General features: G+C 45.1%; 1 protein-coding gene across 2 annotated transcripts in view; it reads left to right on the top strand.

Moving 5' to 3' along the window:
- GDPD5 (glycerophosphodiester phosphodiesterase domain containing 5) overlaps positions 1 to 2,515 on the top strand; it is a 111,717-nt gene extending 109,202 nt beyond the window's left edge. For both annotated transcript variants that reach the window (XM_039378203.1, XM_027744670.2), the window contains 2 exons: positions 1,830 to 1,942; positions 2,186 to 2,515. In XM_039378203.1, the coding sequence (XP_039234137.1) occupies positions 1,830 to 1,942; positions 2,186 to 2,301 (229 nt within the window). In that variant the 3' untranslated portion in view covers positions 2,302 to 2,515. The remainder of the gene's footprint in view (positions 1 to 1,829; positions 1,943 to 2,185) is intronic.
- Positions 2,516 to 22,552: the final 20,037 nt, after the last annotated feature.

The following is a 22,552-nucleotide window of genomic DNA, read 5'->3' on the forward strand; positions in this document are numbered from 1 at the left end:
CACAACACAGCCCAAGGGGGTAGGAGAGGTGCTATTTTTTATTAAACCAGCTTTTTTGGAGACCCAGAGGCCGCTGAGCACAGCACGGAGTGTTTGGTGTGGTGTTGGTTGGAGTGGCACCGTGGTTAAATGTACTCGTGGCTCTTCTAAGAGGATGTTTCAAAGTACCCCTGAAAAATGGGGTTACCCTCTCCTGGCTTGTTCACCCAGAGCAAGGCACCCCTGTGAGAGGAGGCATCAGCTCCTTGTGCACGTTTTCCCACCCTGGGTGTGAGCACAGCCACCCTGGGAGATGGAGAGCAGAGAGCAGTGCTTGTTCCTCTTGGCAGGAGGAGAAATGCCCTTGGTCCCTGGAATCCTTGGAGTCTAGGCTCTCTGTGCCTCACGATGACCCACGCTCTCCGTGGGGTGTCTGGGAATGGGCCCTGCCTTTTGGCCACACAGCCCAGCCTGGTGCTGGAAATCCTGGTGTGTGGGCAGAGAAAAGACTCATCGTTGTAGAGGCATGTTTTGGTCCTGATTTGTAGTTTAAGGAGGGTCTTACCCTGTGAGGTCTTGCAACCACGTTGACCTTAGTGTCCCCTGCAGGCAGATCCCACTAAGGCCAAAAATGCTCTTCTTCCAGGTCAGAGTGGCTCAGTTTAGATGATGATGATGGAAGAGAAATTTAATTTTTTAATTTTTTTTTAATATACTTTAATGTCTTTGCCTCTTTCTGTTTCCTCTGTGTTTCCTCTGTGTTTCCTCTGCGTTGCTTCTGTCTGGGGGTCTGTGAGTTGCGTTGTGTTGCCATCCCACCCGTCCTTTTCTCTGTAGCATCCTCCTTCATCCATACCCTGGTCAAAGCCTGATGGTGCAGTGTCACCCACTGGGATTTGGGAAGGGGGTGGAAACCCCGAGGAATTGACACCAGTTAGATTTTCCTGGAAAAAAAATTGCAGAAGCTCTTTTGTCGTCGCGGCTTTGTCAGGCTGGTGCTGCAGACCCAGGCTGGAGATTTGTGAGCTCCTCAAATGCTCTGCTCCTGGGGCTGGGTTAGGAATGTAAGAGAAGGTGATTGGCACCTAGAAATAAGTAAATGAATAAATAATCACCTTCTCCTGTGTGGGTGAGCCACTAGATGGTGCCAGAAGATCAGAAAGCCCAACAGCCACCCTAAAGCCCTGCTGCTTCCCCATCAAATAGCTTTATGGGGTGCCTGGCTCTGGCAGGGAGAATGGGATTTAACTGAAAGCCTTCCTCTGTGGTCAGGAGGCAGGAGGAATGGTGTGGGGGGTGGGCTATGAAAGCCTGGCCTAAGCAACAGCCTGTGCCAGGGCTGGACAACCCTTTAGGGGAAGAAGTGTTTCCTAATAGCCAATCTGAACCTCCCCTGACACTATTTGAGACCATTTCCTTGCTGTGTCTCAGTTTAGAGACTTCAGATTGCCTTTGAGCAATTTGAGGTCCCTTCTCCCACGAGCCTGAGGGTGAGGAAGAGGTTCTGGATTCTTTACTTGGCTCGGTGCCTTGTTCTGTTCCCTCTTTCCAGCCCTGAGAGTTAAACTGCCCCTACATCCTTTGGACAGCTGGAGAGGGCTGTGGGGCAGCTGCAGCCCTTGGTGAAATCGGTCCCTGGGTGTAATTCCTTGGCGGGATTGGGATGTTAACACGACCTGCCTGCGTGAGATGCCACGCTCATCTCCCAACATCCTCCTGCCACGGGGGGTTGTGTCGGTGCCAGGGAGCAAAGGCCTCAGGGGCTCTGGGGCTTGGTGGTGGCCACTTGCATTAAAATGCTCCCACATCTGGGGGGTCCCAGCCCCTGACCTGCCGCTCCCGCCTTGCAGGTGGCGCCTGGGGAGCATCAGGACCTACAACCCGGAGCAGATCATGCTCAGCGCCGCCGTGCGCCGCTCCAGCCGCGACGTCAAGATCATGAAGGAGAAGCTCATCTTCTCAGGTAGGGCTGGTGAGGGGCCCTGTGCTGCTCCCCTCAGTGCCACCCTGCTGGGGGAGGAGCTGCTCGTGCCTCAGGGTGGCTGCACTGACCCGGCTGGCTGAGCTGGCGGGACGTGCTTGTGGCTCATCCGGGGCAGGGGGTTGGAACGAGATGATCTTTAAGGTCCTCTCCAACCCAAACCGTTCTGGGATTCATCCCAAGTTGGTTCAGGGATGATATCCCCGCTTTCTCTGCCCTTCCCAGAGATCAACAACGGCGTGGAGCCCACGGATGAGTTGTCCTTCTGCTCTGAGAATGGCTTTGCCAACGAGATCCTCACCCCCACGGACCCCCGGGACTCCAAGCTGCGGATGAACTGAGGGGCTCTGGGCCAGCCCTGTGTGCTCCCTGGCAGTGAGAGCCGTGCTCTTCTGCTCCCTGTGGGATGGGAACCCTGGAGGAACTGCTGGTCGGGCAGAGACCCCTTCCCATACCCCACCACTAACTGCTCCACCTCCCTGGTTGTGAGGTTGGGGGGCTTATTTTTGTAAATATGTAGAAAATTTGAATTTTTTTGTCTGGGTTTGTTTTTTTTTTTTTGAGTGTAATTTTTCCAGGGCATGAGTGGAAGTACCGTGTTCATTAAACCCTCAACCTTATGGCTGAAGGTATTTGAATCTTGATGTGAAAGCCTGAGTCCCCTTGGGGGGTTCTGGGAACATGTTGGACGTGTGTCCCTGTTCTCCCCCTTGCCCTTCCCCTACCCTTCCCTTGGTGCAGCGACTGTGTAGCTGAACGTTGTGGTGTTCTTGTGAAGTGTTGATTTTGTTATGGGTTTTTTTCTGTTTCTCCCTCGTTCCCCTTTTCTTGGGCAATTAGCTCTGATGCACCAGGAGGCTGTTTGGAGGAGAGAAGCTTTCCTGGGAGAGGAACCTTCCCTGCTGAAGCTCAGAGCCAGGGAAGGGGTTGCACTGGCTCAGTCACTTGGGCACCTTCTTGTCCCATCCTCCTTCCCCAAAGCCTGGATGCTCCATGGGGAATGGCCTTTTCAAAAAGTCCTGCTGCAGTTTAGAAGGCGAATCCTGAGCGTTGGCTGGAGTTTGGCCTCTGCTGGCAGCAGGTTGGATTTTTTCCCCCCTTTTTTCTTTCTTTCCATCTTCTCCCTGAGTTGGGCTCTGTTGGGAGTCTGAGTGGCTTGTGAAAAGCAATGCCAGGGGCACCATCACTGCTTGGATCTGGTTGAAGTGCCTGCCACTCCAAGTGGCGTTTGCAGTTGCTCCCTGCTTCCCATTCCTTGCACCCTCATCACAAGGGGAGGTGGTGCAGTGTGAGCTTCCCCTTCTCTGGGCCAGCGAGGTGCCCACGGGTGAAGGAGTTGTAAATAGTTTGGAAGGTGAAGCAGCCCCAGAGTATAATTATTCCTGCAAGGAGACCTTTCCTCCTTGCTTTCAAGGCAGGATCCTTAAAGCTGCACGTTCGTGTCCTCCAAAGGAGTGATGGTCTTGCAGCACATGCTGAGGAGCTCACGAAGGCAGGAGCTCCCCTCAGCGTGTTTCCAATGCAAAAGGCTTCAAACCAAAATCTTAGACCAGAGGTTAAAAGTTAAAAAAAAAAAAAAAAAGAAAAGCTCAGAAACCAAGTTGGGGACAGTTGAATTTTGTCCCCTCCCCGAGACGGTCTCAGCTCTCTGCTGGGACCTTCAAGGCCTCGTGGAGAGGAGCCTGTTTTTGGGTCACTTTGCTGTTCCCAAGGAGCTGAAGCCAGCTGGAAGGCTGCTGGAGCTGGGAATGGCTCTTGGCTCGCTGTTGGGTTGTTCCCTTCCTTGCCGGATCTTGGTGGGCACCGTGTGCAACGTGAGGAACCCCCCGGAGCACGAGCTCCCTCCGGAGCTGCCCTGGAGGGGACGGGACCTCCGTGTTCCCGTGGCTCTGAAAACCTGGGAGCTGAGCCTCTGGGTGCTGGCCCAGCTGGGCTGTGCAGCACACGAGGAGCTGGTCACCTTGCAGAGGAGGAGGAGGAGGAGGTCTGGGGGTGCTGATGTGCATCACACACCCACAGCCGGGATAAAACCAGCCCTGAGCAGTTTGTCCTTGTTTTGGCAGCACTGAACTGCTCTGTCCTTGTTTGTTTTGGTTTTTTTTTAAAGCTGTACTCCAGTAGCATTTTGAAACACTAAAGTTTTGGGCTTAGTGTGGAAGGATTGGGGGCAGAAGTGGCCAACTTTTCTATGGAAAGGAAAAATGCTGATAATGAAAATGTGAATGTCGGTGCTCTAATAAGCACAGCCTAAAATTAAGACTTTAATTCCTTTGGATCTAGCCTGGGTTTTATGAATGTAATAAGACCCTGGTCCATGCTCCCTCTTACCTCCCCCAAATACAGTCCTTCTCTATGGTACTCTCAAGTCTGTGAAATACAGTGTGGGGTTTTTTTCTGCAGAACTGCAAACTTTTGGTGGATTTGAAGGTATTTTGAGAACTAAGTTTCTTCTCCCTTTGATGTGGTGCTGTATTGAAACATTTCTGGTGGATTGTCATTGCCAAGTGAGAGATGTTGTTAAATCTCAGCATCTGTTGATAATCACCTGCATGTTCTGTTTTTTCCTTGGAGATGACTTTATTGAGAGGTGAAGTGCTTAAAAGCTTGGAAGTGTTAAAAGCAATCCAACTAAGAGTTGTTTTCACAATTAGCTTCTTCCTTTCTTTCTTTTTTTTTTTTTTACAACGAGACCCAAACTTCCTGTGTAATGCACTGACTGTTCCCGTTATTGTCCCCAATATTTGCTACCTTTTTTTTTCTTTAAAAAAGAAAAAAAAAAAAAGATGATACTTTTTGATGAAAATAGAGCTAGACCAAAATAAACTCTGCGACGCTCTGTGAAATAAACTGTCAGTATTCCCCTGCCAGTCTGACGTGGTTTTGTGTTCTGGCACTGCTTGCAGTTGATCCTCCTTGATCTCTGTGTGCTCCCTGAGGGAGCTGAAGGTCTGAGCAGAGGGAGCTTTGGAGCTCTGTCTGTCCTGAGCTTGGTGTGCTTGTGCGGCATCTCCCCTTGGTGACACCGAGCTGTGTGATGGGGTGAACATGCCTGAAGGATGGGATGTCCATGCCTGGACAAGCTCCTGGGAAGCTCAGGAGGGCAAGGTCTCACTCCTGGGTCGGTTCAGCCCCTGGTATCCATAAATGCTGGTGGATGAAGGGATGGGGAGCAGCCCTGGAGAGGATTTGGGGGTGCTGGTGGATGAGAAGCTGGACGTGACCCAGCCCTGAAACCCCCCGTGCCCTGGGCTGATCCAGCAGAGCAAGGGGGATTCTGCCCCTTTGCCCCTCAGGTGAGACCCCCTGCAGAGCTGCTCCAGCCCTGGGAACAACAGCACAAGGACCTGGAGCTGCTGGAGAGAGTCCAGAGGAGGCCCCGAAGATGCTGCCAGGGTTGGAGCCCCTCTGCTCTGGAGCCAGGCTGGGAGAGCTGGGGGGGTTCACCTGGAGAAGGGAAGGCTCCAGGGAGAGCTGAGAGCCCCTGGCAGGGCCTAAAGGGGCTCCAAGAGAGCTGGAGAGGGACTGGGGACAAGGGATGGAGGGACAGGACACAGGGAATGGCTTCCCACTGCCAGAGGGCAGGGTTAGATGGGATATTGGGAAGGAATTCTTGGCTGTGAGGGTGGGGAGGCCCTGGCCCAGGTTGCCCAGAGAAGCTGTGGCTGCCCCTGGATCCCTGGAAGTGTCCAAGGCCAGGTTGGAGCAACCTGAGATAGTGGAAGGTGTCCCTGCCCATGGCAGGGGGTGGAACAACATAATCTTTAAGGTCCCTTCCAACCCAAACTCTGCTGTGATTCTCTGGCTCTCTCCCTCCAGGTTTGGTAAGACAGAAGCTAAGGAGCAGTGGTGTGGAGAGGAGGTGACTGTGCAAACTCGAGGCTGGAGCAGTAACTGCAGAACAATTTCTCTTTTTTTTGCAGCCCCAAGGGGACGATGATGCCCCCACAGAAGTGATCAGACAGCGGTTTTAAACCAAACAAATGGAAAGCAATTTATTTTTAACACCCATTATGCAAGTCATTGCTCCAGGGTGCCTTGGAGGCTAAAACCCATAAGCAAGTTCCAAGAGGGATAAATGGCTCCTCCTTGTGTTAGCACTTATGAAACACAGGGGTCCGGCTGCAAGACCCAGCTCGGGAAGTCCCTGAGCAGTTCTTTGCTAAATGTGTGATAGAAAGGGGAAGACTTGCTTGGTGCTTGCTCTATTTTAGGGGGTTTTTACCCCAGGATCTTCTCCCCGAGGGTGCTTTCGGTGAGGAGGGACCTTGTTCTTTGTTCAGTCGCTTTGTTCGGCCGATTTCTGCGTGGCGCACCTGCCCGCGAACGACTACCGCAATTGGCAGTCCGAGGGCCAAACCTAAATACAGACGAAGATTCCTCCCAGACCAAAGGTGCCCACCCAGAAAGCTCTTGCTGTGCCCGTCGTACCGAGAGTGCTGCACCAACGGCAGGGGAGAGACAGAGGGTCAGGGCTTTTTTTCCTGGCTGGAAGGGCAGTCGTTGGAGGGCAGGAGCCCTGTTCCTAAATCGGCCGTCTGAGGGCCAAAACTGAATACGGACGAAGATTCCTCCCAGACCAAAGGTGCCCGCCCAGAAAGCTCTTGCTGTGCCCGTAGTGCCGAGAGTGCTGCACCAACGGCAGGGGAGAGACGGAGGGTCAGGGCTTTTTTTCCAGGCTGGAAGGGCAGTCGTTGGAGGGCAGGAGAGCTGCGCTGCACTAGGCGATCCAAGGGCCAAACCTGAATACAGACGAAGATTCCTCCCAGACCAAAGGTGCCCGCCCAGAAAGCTCTTGCTGTCCACGTAGTGCCAAGAGTGCTGCACCAACGGCAGGGGAGAGACGGAGGGTCAGGGCTTTTTTTTCCTGGCTGGAAAGATAGTTGTTTGCGAGGAGAAGAGCCACACCACACTCGGCCATCTGAGGGCCAAAACTGAGTACGGATGAAGAGTCCTCCCAGACCAAAGGTGCCACCACAGAAAGCTCTTGCTGTCCACAGAGTACCAAGGCTGACCCACCAACTGTACCTGAAAGCCAAAGCTCACAGGCTTTCTGTCCTGGGGCAAAGGGCTGCTGTTCCCCTTTTTCAGCCCTGCGATGCAATAAGCCGGTCCCAACTCCCCAAAATTTATACAAATGAAGATTCCTCCCAAACAAAAGGTGCTACCACAGAAAGCTCTTGCTGCCCACAGAGTGCCCAGGCTGCCCCACCAACTGCACCTGAAAGCCAAAGCTCACAGGCTTTCTGTCCTGGGGCACAGGGCTGCTGGACCCTTGGTTCAGCCCTGCACTGCCATTGCCGGTGCCACCTCTCCAAAACCAATACAAATGAAGATTCCTTCCATACAAACGGTGCCACCACAGAAAGATCTTGCTACCCACAGAGTGCCCAGGCTGCCCCACCAACTGCACCTGAAAGCCAAAGCTCACAGGCTTTATGTCCTGGGGCACAGGGCTACTGTGCCCTTTGTTCAGCCCTGCAGTGCAATTGCCGCCCCCCCCCCTCCCCAAAACTGATACAAAGGAAGATTCCTCCCAGGGAAGAGGTGCCACCATAGAAGGGTCTTTCTGCACACGGAATACCAGGAGTGTCCCACCAGCTGAAGATAAGAGACACATGGTAATGGTTTTCTCTCCAGTGTTGAACTGCCCTCATTCTGGTTTTGAAGTATCCCACTTAAATTGCCAGTCCTACTCCGGAAAAGCATAGTCAACGACAGACCTACCTCATAGGCCATCGAAGAGAGCTGGGAAGGAGGGAAGGAGGGTGGCTGTGCTCTTTCTGCTCTCTCTGCCTGGGCGACCTGCTGCCCAAAGTGTCCTGCCACACCCTCACTAACATACCACAACCCTGTTTGCCTGCTCCTATTGGACCAGTTTATATCACCCAGAAACAACCTGGACTCCATCCCCTGGTGAGCTGATTAGGCCTCACAAGGCAGCTGGGCTGAGCCGGGCTGAGCTGGGAGCAGTTTATCCCTGCAGTTTAAATCCCCCACAAACACCCTCAGCTCCATTCAATGATCAGAGCTTGCAGTGCAGCTGGGTTGAGCTGGGCTGAGCTGGGAGGAGCTTCTCCATGGAGTGTAAATCACCGAGGAAGAACTTCAACTCCTCTCCTGGTTACCTCAGAAGGTCTTCAAGGGCAACTGAGCTGAGCTGGTTTGCTCAGATGCCAGGGCACAGAGAGCTTGCTGCCCATGCAGTGCCCAAGCTAGCCCACAAACTGGAACACAAACCATGAAGGTGTAAGGGCTTTCTTTGCAGGGAAAAAAGACTGATGTTAGCTTGCAGGAATCATAGAGCTGAAATAGGTAATCAAGCTCAAAAAATTGAATATGGATGAAGATTTCTACCAGACACAAGGTACCAGGATAGAAGACATTTGCTGCCCAGGCTGTCTGAACAATTGCAGCACAAACCACAACACTGAGCGTTTTCTTACCTGTAGAAAAGCGCTGTTGTTGAATTTCAGGAATCCTCTGCTGAAATGGCAAATCCGGCTCCCAAAATTTCATACGGACGAAGATTCCTCCCAGACCAAAGGTGCCAGGACAGAAAGCTCTTGCTGCCCATGAAGTGCCCAGGCTGGCCCCCCAAATGCACGAGAGAGCCGAAGGTTGCAGGCTTGCTTGGCTGGGGCGAAGGGCTGTTGTTTGCTTTTTTCAGCCCTGTGATCCAACTGCCAGTCCCACTGCCCAGATGGCGGACGGATGAAGATTCTTCCCAGACTAAAGGTGCCAGGACAGAAAGCTCTTGCTGCCCATGGAGTGCCCAGGCTGGCCCACCAAAGAGCCAAAGGTTGCAGGCTTTCTTTGCTGGGGCGAAGGGCTGTTGTTTGCTTTTTTCAGGCCTGCGCTCCAGCTGCCAGTCCCACTGCCCAAATGGCGTACGGACGAAGATTCCTGCCAGACCAAAGGTGCCAGGACAGAAAGCTCTTGCTGCCCATGGAGTGCCCAGGCTGGCCCACGCACTGCACTTGAGTGATGGAGGGTCAGGGCTTTCTTTCCTCGGTGGAATGGCAATCCTTCACGTATATGAGTTACATGTAGAATTGGCCATCCGACTCCCAAAATTGCATATGGACAAAGATTCCTCCTTGACAAGAGGTGCCCTCGGAGAAAGCTCTTGCTGTCCATGTGTCTCTGTTTAATGAGACGGAATTGTTTTTCTAAGGAGCATGAGTTACTAGGTAGACCAAATTCCTCCCCCTAAGCAATTGTGAATGCGGAATTAATTGAGGAAATACGGAGAAAGAAAACATAACAGCCCTTTTTTAAAGTATAAATTGGTATTGGCAGAACAACAGAAGAACACAAAAGCAACTAAACAATAAAGCTCTACCCAAAAGTCTCCTTCAAAGAGGAAAGAGTTCTATACTTGCTGTCATTTTTTTACAATTCTAATCACGAGATGCTGCTGGATCACTGGAGGAGCAGAGCCTGCAGTTGCTCAGTCTTGGTCAGCAAAGGGCTCTTATGGGCTCTGGCAGTTGCTTCATAGGAGAAGCCGAAAATGGAGGTCTTCCCCCTCACACATTGAGAAGAGGAAGGGGAAAAAAGGGAAAAACCAAAAAAACTCTTCCCAGGAAACTCCCGCTGTCTGCGGCTGGCTGTGGTCGGGAATTCCCTTTTTCCGTCGATGAACATGTGCCGCTGCCAACACGGGAGCGGAGGAGGGAGAGGGTGACCTCTCCCCAAAAGAAGTTCCTATGCAAGTGGGACAAAGCTCTCCGATGAAGTCCGAGCAGGTCTGGTCTGGGGGCAGAACAGGGTGCAGGCAAGCCAGGGCCAGAAAACAGCCAGATGACCAGGCCGAGAACAAAACGACCTCAGAGCTTTTCCAACACACACCTTGCCTGAGTTAAGGCAAAAGTGAAGTGTCCCCATTTCCGAGGAGAGGAGAGGAGATAAAAACTCATCAGCCCTCCTCACAGCCTTAGTGAGGGCCATCAGCTTGGAATGCAGACCTGCTACGTAGTGCTTTTGTGTGGGTCATTTACCCCTTCCTCATTCAACACCTCTTACAGTGAGGCGGGGGAAAGAAAAATTCCCTGCTTGGTTCTTTTTAGAACAAGTAAACCTATGACAGAACCCTACATCAGTGCAAGAATTTAATGTGAGTTGGTCCAAAAGTATCATTCATTGTATGTTTGAAGAGTCCTGGCACAGGGGAGCCCACCTGGCCCTTCACAAAGGCTCTTTATGCAAATTACATAGCGGTTTATTTACTATTCTATGCAAATTTCTCCCGACATGCAAATTAAACACTTTTAGCATTCCTTGCTCTGAGCATTGGGGTTGAATATCCAGCTTGAGCAGAATTTGTTGCATGTCTTTGCAGTACATGTTTGAAAATGTCACTGTTGCTGGTGATTAGGGCAAGAGATGATAAAGTTTTATGGCTTCCTCAGATAGAGAGTATTCCTTTGGGCTCTGGGGGAATAAATGAACTGTCAATATGTACTGAACAGGAATTCATGAGGGACACCAGCAACATCAGAGAAAATACAAATCTAGTAAAAGGTAGGACAGCAAGGTAGCCCTGAAATAAGAACCAAATACATCATAACAAAGTTATAAGCCTCTTTCTGAAAGAAAATGATATAAAACAGTAATAAGCAGGTGAAGGGTGTGAAGCTGTTTTCTCCCCATGTGTAGTGGTTTTGGTGTTACAATGCTGGGAACAGTTTTAGCACCTGTATTTTGAAAAGGCTGTTTGGAAGCCAGAAGGAGTATGGAAAAAGACAATAAAATCTTCGAAGGCTAGAGAACAATTTCTTTGTTTAGTTTCTCAAGAACAGGCAAGTGCACTGTGATGTGATTTCAGTTCTAAAAGGCATATGAGAACAAATGCCTGGAACTGGGAGTCAGAGAATGTCCAGGTAGAAACACATCATTGCAAGCAGCTTAAGACAGGCTCTGTCCATCCTGGTAAATGGATGTTTTTGGGGGATGTGATTCAAAACACCTCTTAAGGGTAAAACCCCACAGGACATGAACATATAACCTAGAGAACAACAGCACTGAAGATCAATGTCATTAGGCATTATGCAGATCAAAATGTTGATCAATGTGTTCATGGTCCAGAGGCACAATCATCCATTAGCATCAAGCCCATCACACTCTGAGAAGAAGCACATTTATTAAAGGAATACATAACTTTCAGATGGCAACCAGGGCTTCTGATGGGATCAGCTTAAAGTTATAATTTTTGAAGTGATGATGAAAATCTTTCACACAACACAATTTTAAACAGTGACTACAAAATTTTTTAAAAGAACATTATTCTGAGTCTGAAGAAAAAATTTGTTGCCCTCTTTTTTGTGTGTGTTTATGTCAATGCTGGAAATTATGACTATTGAGTGACATCTAGTGGATGTGATGATGCTGAACACCAACAATTCAAAGGTAAAAACCTTTTGAATTAAGCCAGACTTGTAGTGCTGGCAAAGGGACCACATGATTAAAATGTTATGCATTGTAGCAACATGTAGGTAACAAGCCAGAGAGACAGAATCCAGCTCTTCAAGGAAACGGAAACTTGAGCAAATATAAATGTGCCATTTCCTTTTTAGGTCCCTCCAATTCTTATGTAAAAAATCCCTATACTACTTCCTGCTCATTTTGCATGGCCTATTGTACTTCATATAATCTACATGCAGAGACCTTTTACCAGCACACTCACTGTAAATCACAATCTGTCACATAACCCTTGTATGGTGCTGAGGGCCTTCTCATGTTGTTTTCGATGGGTATTTTTCCTTTTTCATGTCCATTTCATTTTTTTCAGAATTTAATATGAATTCATCCTTGAGGCTTACTGGCCACAATAAGTCTGGAGTTGCTTTACAGTGAATTGATGATGACAGAAAATAGTAGTTTTTCATCAGAGATTATTGAAGAAGAGTACCTGAAACACTTATCTGCCTTAATTCTCTTTTTGGGAAAATATATTTCTGGGAAGACCACATTTCAGAAACTGAAATACAGAGACTTAAATTTTTGAAGCTGAAGGGAAAAAATGCCAACAGAAAGCTTTTATATCCAAAGGGCATGATTCATCAGGTATCTTACAGGATGCTTAACTTTGCTGATCATTACATGTAATTGTGAGCTCTGGACTTTTCATCTTGTCTACAGAACTTTCCCAGGGCTCTGTAGCACCTTTTAAGTTCCCATTTATTAATTTTATTTTACCCAAGTTCATAAATGTAAATTCATTTTTTCCCATACTTATCAGATAAAAATTAAACAAGTCCCTAGATACAGCAAGACATTGCTATTCTACTGATAATTTCAATCCCAAAGTTTCTAACTATGGAAGAAGTGGTAGAGAGTACTGATTGCTGACAGATTATTACAGTGGAATATAAATTATATGTATTCAGAATTTTAAGTAATTTCATCTATTGTGTCTAATTTACAGATAAGATAAATGAAATCTATATTAGACAGAAATGGTCAGTAAAGATATTCTAAGTGTGGAAAATAAAGTGCAGTGAGATCAGTGATTTTATATTGATTTTTGTACCTGAGAGGGCTTTCTTAATAATAAATTAGCTTTTAGAGATATATGTTGTTTTGGCATATCTGTTATTTTAAGGACTGGCGTGCTGTAACTTCATCTGTACCCACTCACTGATTCCTCCTGCCCAAGGCCAGTGAGATGTTGGTTGCAGAGATTCAGACATTCCATGATCCATCCCTAGGAGATGCTGCTCCATGTGCTCCACTCTCCCGTCTTTATCTGGAGCCTCACACGCTCTCCATGCAGTCAAGAGGGGAAGCTGGAGCTGCAGCTGAAGCTGTTCCTGCTCCAGCCAGAGCCAGGGTGGCTCTGTCTTGTGGTTTGCAAAGCTGCAGCCATCTGGTAGCAAAATTTCAAATAACTGTTCACAAGCCAGTGCACGTTCCCAGCAATGAGCGTGTCAGAGTGCAGCAGTGCCTCATCCATAATGGTCTAGGAAGGTGGGGAAATCAATACCACACACCTATGAGAAGAGGAGGAGTGGAGTGCAGGCTGCAAGGAAGGATTTAGAGGTGGTTTGGATTTTAACTCTCTTCCCCAGCTCCTCATCCACCCCCATCCCCAGATGAATTGCAGTAGCAATTTATCTTTTAAAGGGATTTAATTTGATTTATTTTTGTCTATACAAAAAACCTGCACTATATTTGCATGCAGATATCCCTTTTTATAAGAACTGCTAGTCTTTCTGTGACATCTTGTACCTGTGTGTGGGCAAGGGCTATGCTTTTATTTTAGAAGAAATGACACAAATCTGCTTTCTCCTTCATTGTATATTATATCCAGGTTCACTAAATAAATAAATTACAGAATCATTTAGGCTGGAAAAGACCTCCAAGATCATCAAGTCCAACTTTTGACCAATTACCACCTAGCGAACTAAACTATGGCACTAAGTCAGTCATTGAATTGGGAAAATTCTGTAGGGATTAGGCTATGTGTTATAGATAAATTAATGCCATCAATACCAAATTTACTTTTTAGCACAAGATCAAATTAAAACAAAAAAACCTTCAGTGGATCTTGATCGCTAAGTAAAGTTTTCTATCCGCACATATTTTCAGCTTGAAAAAATGTGTGAGTGTTCCCGATATTCATAAATGAGAAAACAAGCAAGCAAGACCTAAGCCTCTGATCCAGCCTGAGCCAGCAAATATGACTCATGAGTTAGGAGCTGCTTTGCCTGACACCACTGAAATATAGCAGAGACCCAAGGCTGCAGCAGGAGCTGCCCCTGCCCCAGAAAGGCAGGTTGAACATGATGTGCCGTTGCTTGGCTGGCGTTGGATCACAGAGGGCTTCGTGGGAGCTCGTGCAAGAAGAAATGAGTTCCCATGTGGTGCTGTAGCTGAAATACTCCTGCAGTCTTTTAGTGAAATAAACTTGGGAGAATTAATTTAGCCTTTCGGCTCAGCTACGTGATATGTCCCTCTCGGATTACTGAGCATTACATGGAGTTTCTTTCCCTCTCTTTCTTCCATCCTGGCCCTCAGCTCTGGTCTGAAAGCTGACAGATGTATGGAGACATTCCTGCCACGTGCTTGGAGTTTGCTGAGCCCTTCAGGGGAGGTATGAAGCAACACTCTGCCTTGCAGAGCTGAAGCCAGCTACGACCTACAGGACTGTTGGTTCTGGGATTTCAAGTCAGCGCTGCTCCTGATTTCAAATTACTGCTTAGCTGCAAGCAGGGTTATTGCACACAAACTCTGCAGGAACAGTAGGATCTTAGTGGGGAATAACAAAAATGCTGCTGCCATGAGCCAGGGCAGCTGGATACTAAAAGCTGCTTCTGAGCTTCACAACTTCAGAACGTGGAACTTGATACGAGGCCCAAAGTGCAGCTGAAAGGTGGGGTACACTGGCTGAGGGCTTGGGGACATGTTTGGGGGTTGTGGACTGGAACTGATTCACAGCTGGAGAACGTGGAGTGTGCAACACTGCTTAAACCTGCTGCCAGTCTGACAACATCTCTTTATTACTCTAGTCAAGTGTATGCTAGCAAATGAACAGTGTCCATTTCCCAGGAACAGTCCAGGGAAAAGGTTGGAACTCCAAATCTGAGTGAGCTTGGCTGATGGGTTGGGATTTTTTTCGCTGTTGTAGTTATTTTAATATGCAGTCTGGACTCTGACTGCATTTCTTTTTAACACCTTTACTTATCAGCTTAGTCTGGCCTCAACCACAAAGTCCAGGAACCACTTGTGAGGTTGTGTACTTTCCTTCCTGCCACGCATGCTGCTGTCCTCAGAAAGGAAAAGTGAGAGAAATCCTGTTTCACAGCAATTTCATAGAGAGGGCTTTTCTTCTCCTGTCAGTTTTATGAATGTGAGGTTGTTAACTTTGCAGATATTTGAAGTTTAAAAGGTTTGGGCATTTGTATTTATTTATTTATTTTAGGGATCAATATCTCATCTACTTCAAATACTGTTAGACTCATCCTTGCCAAATAAGTTTCCACTCCAAATCTATTTCTTCTCTGCATGTACATAAAGAATTTCTACTTTTGGCTATTCGGCTCTTGATGGTGCAGAGTAAAATTGAAAAAAACCCAAAAGATTATTTTTTTTTTGCTACTACTAAGCCTGAAATACCTGTGGTTTTAAGTGTTGTTTCAGACAGTGTACTTGAACCATTAGTTGGATTCTTATTCACAGAGAGTAGATTTGTGAAGGAGAAAGACTCTCAATGTCACGATTCCCTGTTTTCAGAATGGGAATAATTGCCATCTTTTTTTTCATTAGGGGCAGTTTGGGAAACAAAAATAGGTGAGCTATAAAATAATTTCCCTGATCTATTTTTTTTTCCATTTTTTTTTGGTCAAGAAGCTCTGATCCTGCAAATTAAGCATCACAGGAGAATTCCTGTTGCTGTGCTGGATCGTGCTATCATTAAAATCAGACAGTCATCAAGATGTCGGTCATCAATTTTAGATTTTAGCAAACCTCCCTTTTGCTGAAACTGTTTTGTTAAAAGCTACTTTGCTAAAGCTCAGAAACATCCTGGCATTGCTTTCCAATGCTTTGCCGTGCTGTGCTTTGCAGATATCCAGCCACACAAAAAAGAGCCCCACTGAGACAAATATTGAACACCAAAAATGCAGCAGGAGTAGCTGAGGCAGTGCTGAGATTGTGCTGCTTTCTTTATGAGCATCATCTTGACCCACGCCCATGATTCCAGCAAGTCACCCAGGGGAAGGGGCTACTTAATTAATCAGGCAGAAAACCTGATTAATCCCTTGCTTGGGGGGGGGCACAGAAGGTCAAACGCCTCCCTTTCACTCCCAGTGACTGGTGGAATTCTACTTTTGTACGGGGTGGAGAGTTCTTGCAAAAGTTTGATGCTGAAAACTAAGTGAAAGACACCCTATTCACCAGCAGAGAGGAATATTAAAAAAGACATAAATATTATTCTTTTTGTGAAGGTCAGAAATATTTTTATTATTAGTTAATAAAAGGTATCTTCTAGTACATATAGAATGCTCCGTGGTACATTTTGTTGTTCAGTGGTTGCCAGAGTAAAATCTTCCCCATTTAGCCATGTTTCACAACAGTATAGTGATCATGTTTATTTAGCAAAGGTAATAGTGAAACAAGACAGGCCTATAAGACCTGAAAATGATACAGTCATAGAAGTTAGTAATGCTTATTGTATTTTGTAGAAAAACTTAGCAGGAGGCTTCTTTCTTTCATTTCAACCTACTTCATAAGGTCATCATTCAAATACCCCAAAAAACAAAGCTGGGTTTTTTTGTTTGTTCATTGTAGAGACCCCTTGTTGTCTTTCAAAATCATACTAGAACAGCAGTTCTAGGCTCAGACCCTTAGCTTTCTCAATTATTAATATAAACAGTTTGGAAATCTTTAAAAATGTATACCACAAAGAAAAGAAGAATCAGAAAGTTTCGAGCTGAGCCGTACACAAGTGCCATGGTGGCACAGTCCTGTGCACGTGAATTATCCTGGTGATCTCACTGGGATTTACTTGCATGGGCAAAGCTGCTCACAAAGAAAGAACATTTGCAGTTCTGAAGTCATGGTTACTTCTTCCCTGCAGAGGGAAATAGAGAAAGCTTGGTAACCTTAGCTGGGGCCGTACAACGTGCCAAAAGCAAAAATGTGTTATTTGCAGTCTGATCAATGATAATAAATCATAACAGAAAAAATCAATTGTTTCTTTGAATCAGGATTAAGAGCAGGTAGGATTACTTGCAAATATGCCATGAGCAGGCAAGAAATATCAACAGCATAAGCAGATGAACGAATTAACATCAATCGCTATTAACGTCCTTCCCCTTCCCTGATAGGCAGCAAATAAAAATACAGAAACAGCACAGCAACTATTTTTTTCTGTGTCAAGTCTCTCCAATGTTTAAATTAGGTTCATAAATTAAATTAGACATGTTATTCTATACCAGTTGCTGTTAAAATCGAATACTGTTTACTGCTCCTATCAATATATTATCCAATTCCATTTGTGGCTTCACCAGTGGTCATTAGTTTGTCTTTGGCATACCCTGTGGGGTTTTTACACAGAAGCTATTTAAAACATGTACCTTTCCCTATAAAGTCCAACCACGACACCAGTGATTTGAAAGCATAACCTGCCAGAATTGCTTTCAAGAATAGCGTCCTGAAAATTTACAATCTGTCCAGGTCAAATTACAAAGTTACAATCAATGAATATGAGACTCAACTAGACATTATTTTGTGGAGGGAGAACATCCACACATCTAAATTCTATCGATGTATAGTGTTCTGGTATTCACTACAGCTCCCTGTGTCTCTGTTTTGTCTAGATGGCACTTGGTTCCCACTGTGATCTCCTGAAGACTCTGTAAGAATTTATTGTAACAGTACAAAGGTGATCATGTGAAAAATCCCTGGGCAAATCTCTGGCTGCTTTCATAACTTCCCCCTCCATATGCTGGCAATTTTCAGGATGATTAGAAAAGCTTAATGATTTATTTATAATCAGGATTTAAACAAAACCAAACCAAAAACATTTTTCTTGCTTGGCTATGTTTACTTTTCTCTTTTTCCCTTTCCTCCACTCTTTCCCTTTCCCTTTTTCCTTTTTTGTCTTTTCCCTTTCCTCCTTTCCTCTTTTTTTTTTGACTCTGTTTCTTTTTTATTTCTTCTTTTTTTTTTTTCCTTTTATCATAGCAAAGGACAAAGGGAGAGGTTGTAGGGTCTTTGTCCCTTGAGGCAATGATTAACATGGAGGGAATATTTGGCAATAGCTCAACAACCTCTGTCAGTTATAGTGTGAGTTCTTGCAGCAAAGACAGTCTTTATCTTCAGCTTTCATTATTCAGTGAAGTTAAACATGTTTTAACAATGTCAAGCAAAAGGCTTTGTCTGAGGTTAGAAAAAGTGGGCAAGGCATATGAAAGGCAAGAGAGTCCATTTAGCAAACCCACATCAAACCACAAACATTTTCTTAGTCCAGACAAAAGACACAGTCTTAAACAACCAGCATTTTATTTAATTTTTAAAAATTTTAATTATTTTGTTTTGTTTTATTGTCCTTCCTTGTTGAAATTCTTGTAGCAACTTCATCAGCATTGTTTCTAGAGTGCAGTAAATCACTGCATATCTATTGGTGTGATTTTTTTTTCTCCCATTATTTCTCCAGGAGAAAAAGAAGCCCCTCAGTATTTATGCAAGTACTTAAGTACTTTTTTTTTTTTTTGAAGACCTTGAGTTCATTCTGTGTTCATTTTAATTTGAAACTTATATGTTTTTGTGTATTTCTGTCAGAGAAGGCAAGGACAAAGAAAATTGTGGGTTGCAAAAGCAGCACTAGATGGTGCTGTGAAGAAAGATATCTAAGCTAACTCTCAGCAGTCTAACTCGGGTGCTGAAATTTGGATAGCCACATTCATTAACTGTATAGAGCAGATACACATTACTGTTCAGGATGGCACTAAATTGCTTCCTTTAGGATTGGAAAGTGGTGAGAACCATCATCTGAGCAGTTCACAGCACAGGTCAGGTCCTCCAGCCAAATGCCACAAAAATATAGATGTTATATATGACCTTTACCTCAGAGCCTCAGGTGGCTGCCAAGACATGCTCTCAGATGAGAACCAAACGGTAGGACAGGATTTTAAAATCTATGGAAAATCACTGTAGAGAGTGGAACAAAGGTATTACAGGTCTGTTGCAGCCAAAAAGATATGGAGCACCATTCTGAACTAATTAAGGCAGCAAGGTTTTCCTAGCCTGGTATAGATTCTGTGAAAGTGGTAACTACAATTGCTGCTAAGAGAGAGAACTTCACATCAGGAGGAAAAGTATTCCTCTACCCATTGTTTATACTCTTTCTTGACAGACATGATCATCTGCTCTGATTCAGCCTCCAGGCTTTGTCTCCTTAGGGGAATTTCCCCTTTCTTCTGCCTATCAGCATGGGGCAGAAGCAGAGGAAAAGGTCTGAAAACACAACTGCAGCTTGTAGTGCCACAAGGGCTGACCTGCCTCTGCTGGCAGTGGTGCTGAGTGCGTGGCTTCTGGACTGGAGCAGCGTGGCAGAGCGCTGGAACTTACAGGTTCAAGCCATCCAACTTGAAAATAGTCCAGTCCAAAGCCAACAAAGAGATATCTGTACTCACCACCCTCGGCTTTGCAACGAGCTGAGTCCTGAATTGACACCAGTCAAATAGTTTTCCCCCAGGACAAACAGTGCATGAGATTATCACCTGAGAGACGAGGCCAGCCCCACAAGGTGTCAGTGCTCAACCCCTCTGTAACTGCATTAGGCATTTCTGGCATTGCTCTCTCCCTGGGCACCATCAATTCATTCAGAACAAGCCCCTTCTGCTCTTCTTTTCCCTAACTGCTACAGTCTTGATCTATGAAAAATGGATTAATACCATTTTATCTTGTGTTGGTGTTATTCCTAAGCTTCAAGAGGCATAATTAGTTTTGCCATCCTTATGGTGTTCCCTCTTGTTCTTAAAATGCTTCTAAACACAGAAGATATACAGAAAGGAACTTAAAAAAACCCTTCTCACCAGACATTTAAGTTAAAATTATAGTATTTTAATACTTCACATGCAATGATCTCTTTGTAAAGTTTTCATAATGTCAGAGAAGTTCATAGAGTAAATTAGCTTGACTTCACTCAGAGTTCTAACATTTATAAATCTACAGCACTGCCTTTCTGAATATATTTACTGCTGCAGAGAAGAAGGGGGGATCAAAGGGCTCTAACACTTATTTCTGCCATCACTGCTCATCTTCAGCAGAGTTTGAATTTTGTATACATAGCAGTTTCTGTCTCCAGAGATGTCAGAAATTACCTGGAGACTGTTTACAGGATATTAGAATAGAATATGGACAAACCTGCAAAAGAGTAGATACTGCATATATTAGATATTAATGGCCCACATAAGTCACAAATCCAGATTCTCTTGCAGATTTGTTGTATGCTGTATTTTGCAGCGTGAGCTTGGGAATAAAACTAGAATCTGTCTTTTCTGAGTGCATTTCTCTCCTACATATTATTTTAGCCTTTGCAGTAATAAGAGGAGATATACAGTGCAATATTAGTGATCAAAAGCATCAAAAAAACATGAGGAAAATGTCTAATTGTAAAAGATCACCGAAGTAACACCAACAGTAATTTCTGCTTCTGCATGGCTTGATGCCTTGAAGATATTAAATTGCTAGAACTTGGGAGGAGTATGAGTTCCTATCACCCCTATGAAATACCAAACCACCCAACAATGTGCCCTTTTTCCCCTCAGCGAGAAGAGAATCTATTTTTTAATTTGTCAGCAGCATGGCTCACTCTAGGATACTGCTATTTGAGAAGCTCCACCAGATTGAGCCATAGGATCTCAGGGGAATTTCATGGGTTTGACAAAAAAAGTTGAAGTGACCCCTAGAAGTTTAAACCCTCCCCAAAGCAAATAAAGAGAACCAACAATTTCCCGACCATTGTTTCTTGGCATGGAGTTCATAACTTTTTTAGTGTTTTGGGATGGCAGTACCATGAAGACTGCATCCTGCCCTTATTGCCTCAGTGATTTCCCATGTGATTGAATGAACCACCACCACCACAGCAATTTGAAGAATCACAGATAATATATTTCTGGGTGAGAGAGGATGGAGCGAAGATGTGCCCCCCACTGTGTCCAGTTTTGGGCAATATTAAGTACCTCTATAGTTAAAAAATGAATAAACATCTGCAGTGATGTATTCTGTGAATTTAGAATTCTTGGGGGTCTTTGCAGCCGTGGGGCTTGACATTTTCTGTAGCACAGAGCAAAAATCTCCCCATGCATCTCTTCTTGGAGCCCAGAATACCTGAAGCATAGAATTCCTTCTGAAAGATAGCTGGTCTTAAGTGCTTCCTGTGTTTGCAGAAAAAGGGGGACAAGTCTGCTAGTGCAGTTATTACCAAATTAGATTTCTAATATTATTAATATCATGATGGAAGTGAGACCTCCCGAGGTGACTGACTTTTGGGCCGTTCCTTTGGCTTACAGCAGTCTTACCTGCTGACGTCAACTCCAGATAGTTCTGCTTAATCTGTTTTTTGCAGACTTCCACTACTGAAACCTCCAGAGCCTCCACAGGAAGGTGGCACCTTGGACACAGTTGGGCCCTGGGGACAAAACCCTTCCAATTCTTTTTTTTAAAACATCAGAGGGCAGTTTTACCTGGTGAATCCGCTGGGAGAAGTTTTACACTGCAGTTTTTTCTACAATTCCTGTCCATTTCTACATTTTACAACCTTGCCACTGTTGAAAGTCCTATTCCCCACTAAATTGTCTGGTTGAGAACGAGTTTTTTTAGGTAGTACCTTCAGTGCCTGTGGAATTTTGTGGGAATCAGAACCACTCTATCAGCTACCATGCAGAAATTGCTGTTCCTTCAAAGCCAGGGAAAGGCTGTTCCAAAGTGATTTTAAGGATCTCTCTTTTTTAAATTATGGAACAGAGCCGAAGTACTCACCCACATATCAGCTAAAATTTTGTTACTACCAATAGGTATTAATAAATGTGACTTGCTTTCTTCCAATTTTCTTCTATCCTTATGGTTCTGAACTGCCAGTTTCGTGCCTTCAGTCAAAAGAGGGCATTTAGAAAGCAAATGAACAAGCAGTGGTTACTTGTTGTGAAAATCAGTCATGTTTCAGAAAGTCACTGTGCATATATTTGGGGAGGTGGGAATTTAATCTTCAGACACAGCTCCCTAGGCAGCTTCCTGCACAATCTGGCGTTGTCAGGGAGCAAAAAGAGGTTTTGGGGGTCGTCTCACACAACTGCTACATTTCTGAAGTCATGGAAGTATCCACAAATCAACAAAACAGTGGCATTTACAAGCATTCTACCACCTTCTGTAGCACTGTCGTTGTTAGCAAAGAAGTCAGAGGTGAGCTTGTTAATCCTCATAAAATCAGAGAGAAATGCCTTTGTAACAGAAAATTTGCAACATGTGAGGAGATCAGTGGATACACTTTTAAAACTGCAGCACAGAGGGCTTTGTTCCTTCCTCTTTTTAATTATTCTTTTTATTGTCTGAGGTAAATTTTAACAAGTAATTTAGTAGAGCATTGTGGTATTTTATTCATTACTGAATTATGATCCTATCAACAGTATTACATTTGTTATTATTGTTATTACTATTATTATTATTCTATTCCTTTATCTTCATGACCACACAATGCAGCTTCTGGAAAATAAGTGAATGCTGGCACTGCACCACCAACAAAATAAATACAGTGACTAATATTTAAACATATTCACTTCTTTGCCATGCAACACTTTAATATCATTGGCTTTTCTATTTTATGTGGTAATTTTATTTCTGTCCACTGATAATTTAGAATTGCTTTCTATTTACATTGTTGAACTCATCCTGAATTATGCAACTGGTGTCTGCAATCCTCTGCATTCTCACTTTATGGTTTCACTGACTCTTCTTACAACATCAACATAATTCCAAGGAAGGAGTGCAAAATATTTGTTTGTAAACTCATTTGGCATCTTTTGGAAAGAAAAGAAAGTAAAACAAAATGTGGATGCCATAAAAGAATGTTACCAAGAACATTGCTGT

Source organism: Pipra filicauda, unplaced genomic scaffold (genome assembly GCF_003945595.2).
Source record: "Pipra filicauda isolate LSUMZ 115617 unplaced genomic scaffold, ASM394559v2 scaffold131_size2509542_pilon, whole genome shotgun sequence".
In the NCBI taxonomy this organism is placed as follows: domain Eukaryota; kingdom Metazoa; phylum Chordata; class Aves; order Passeriformes; family Pipridae; genus Pipra; species Pipra filicauda.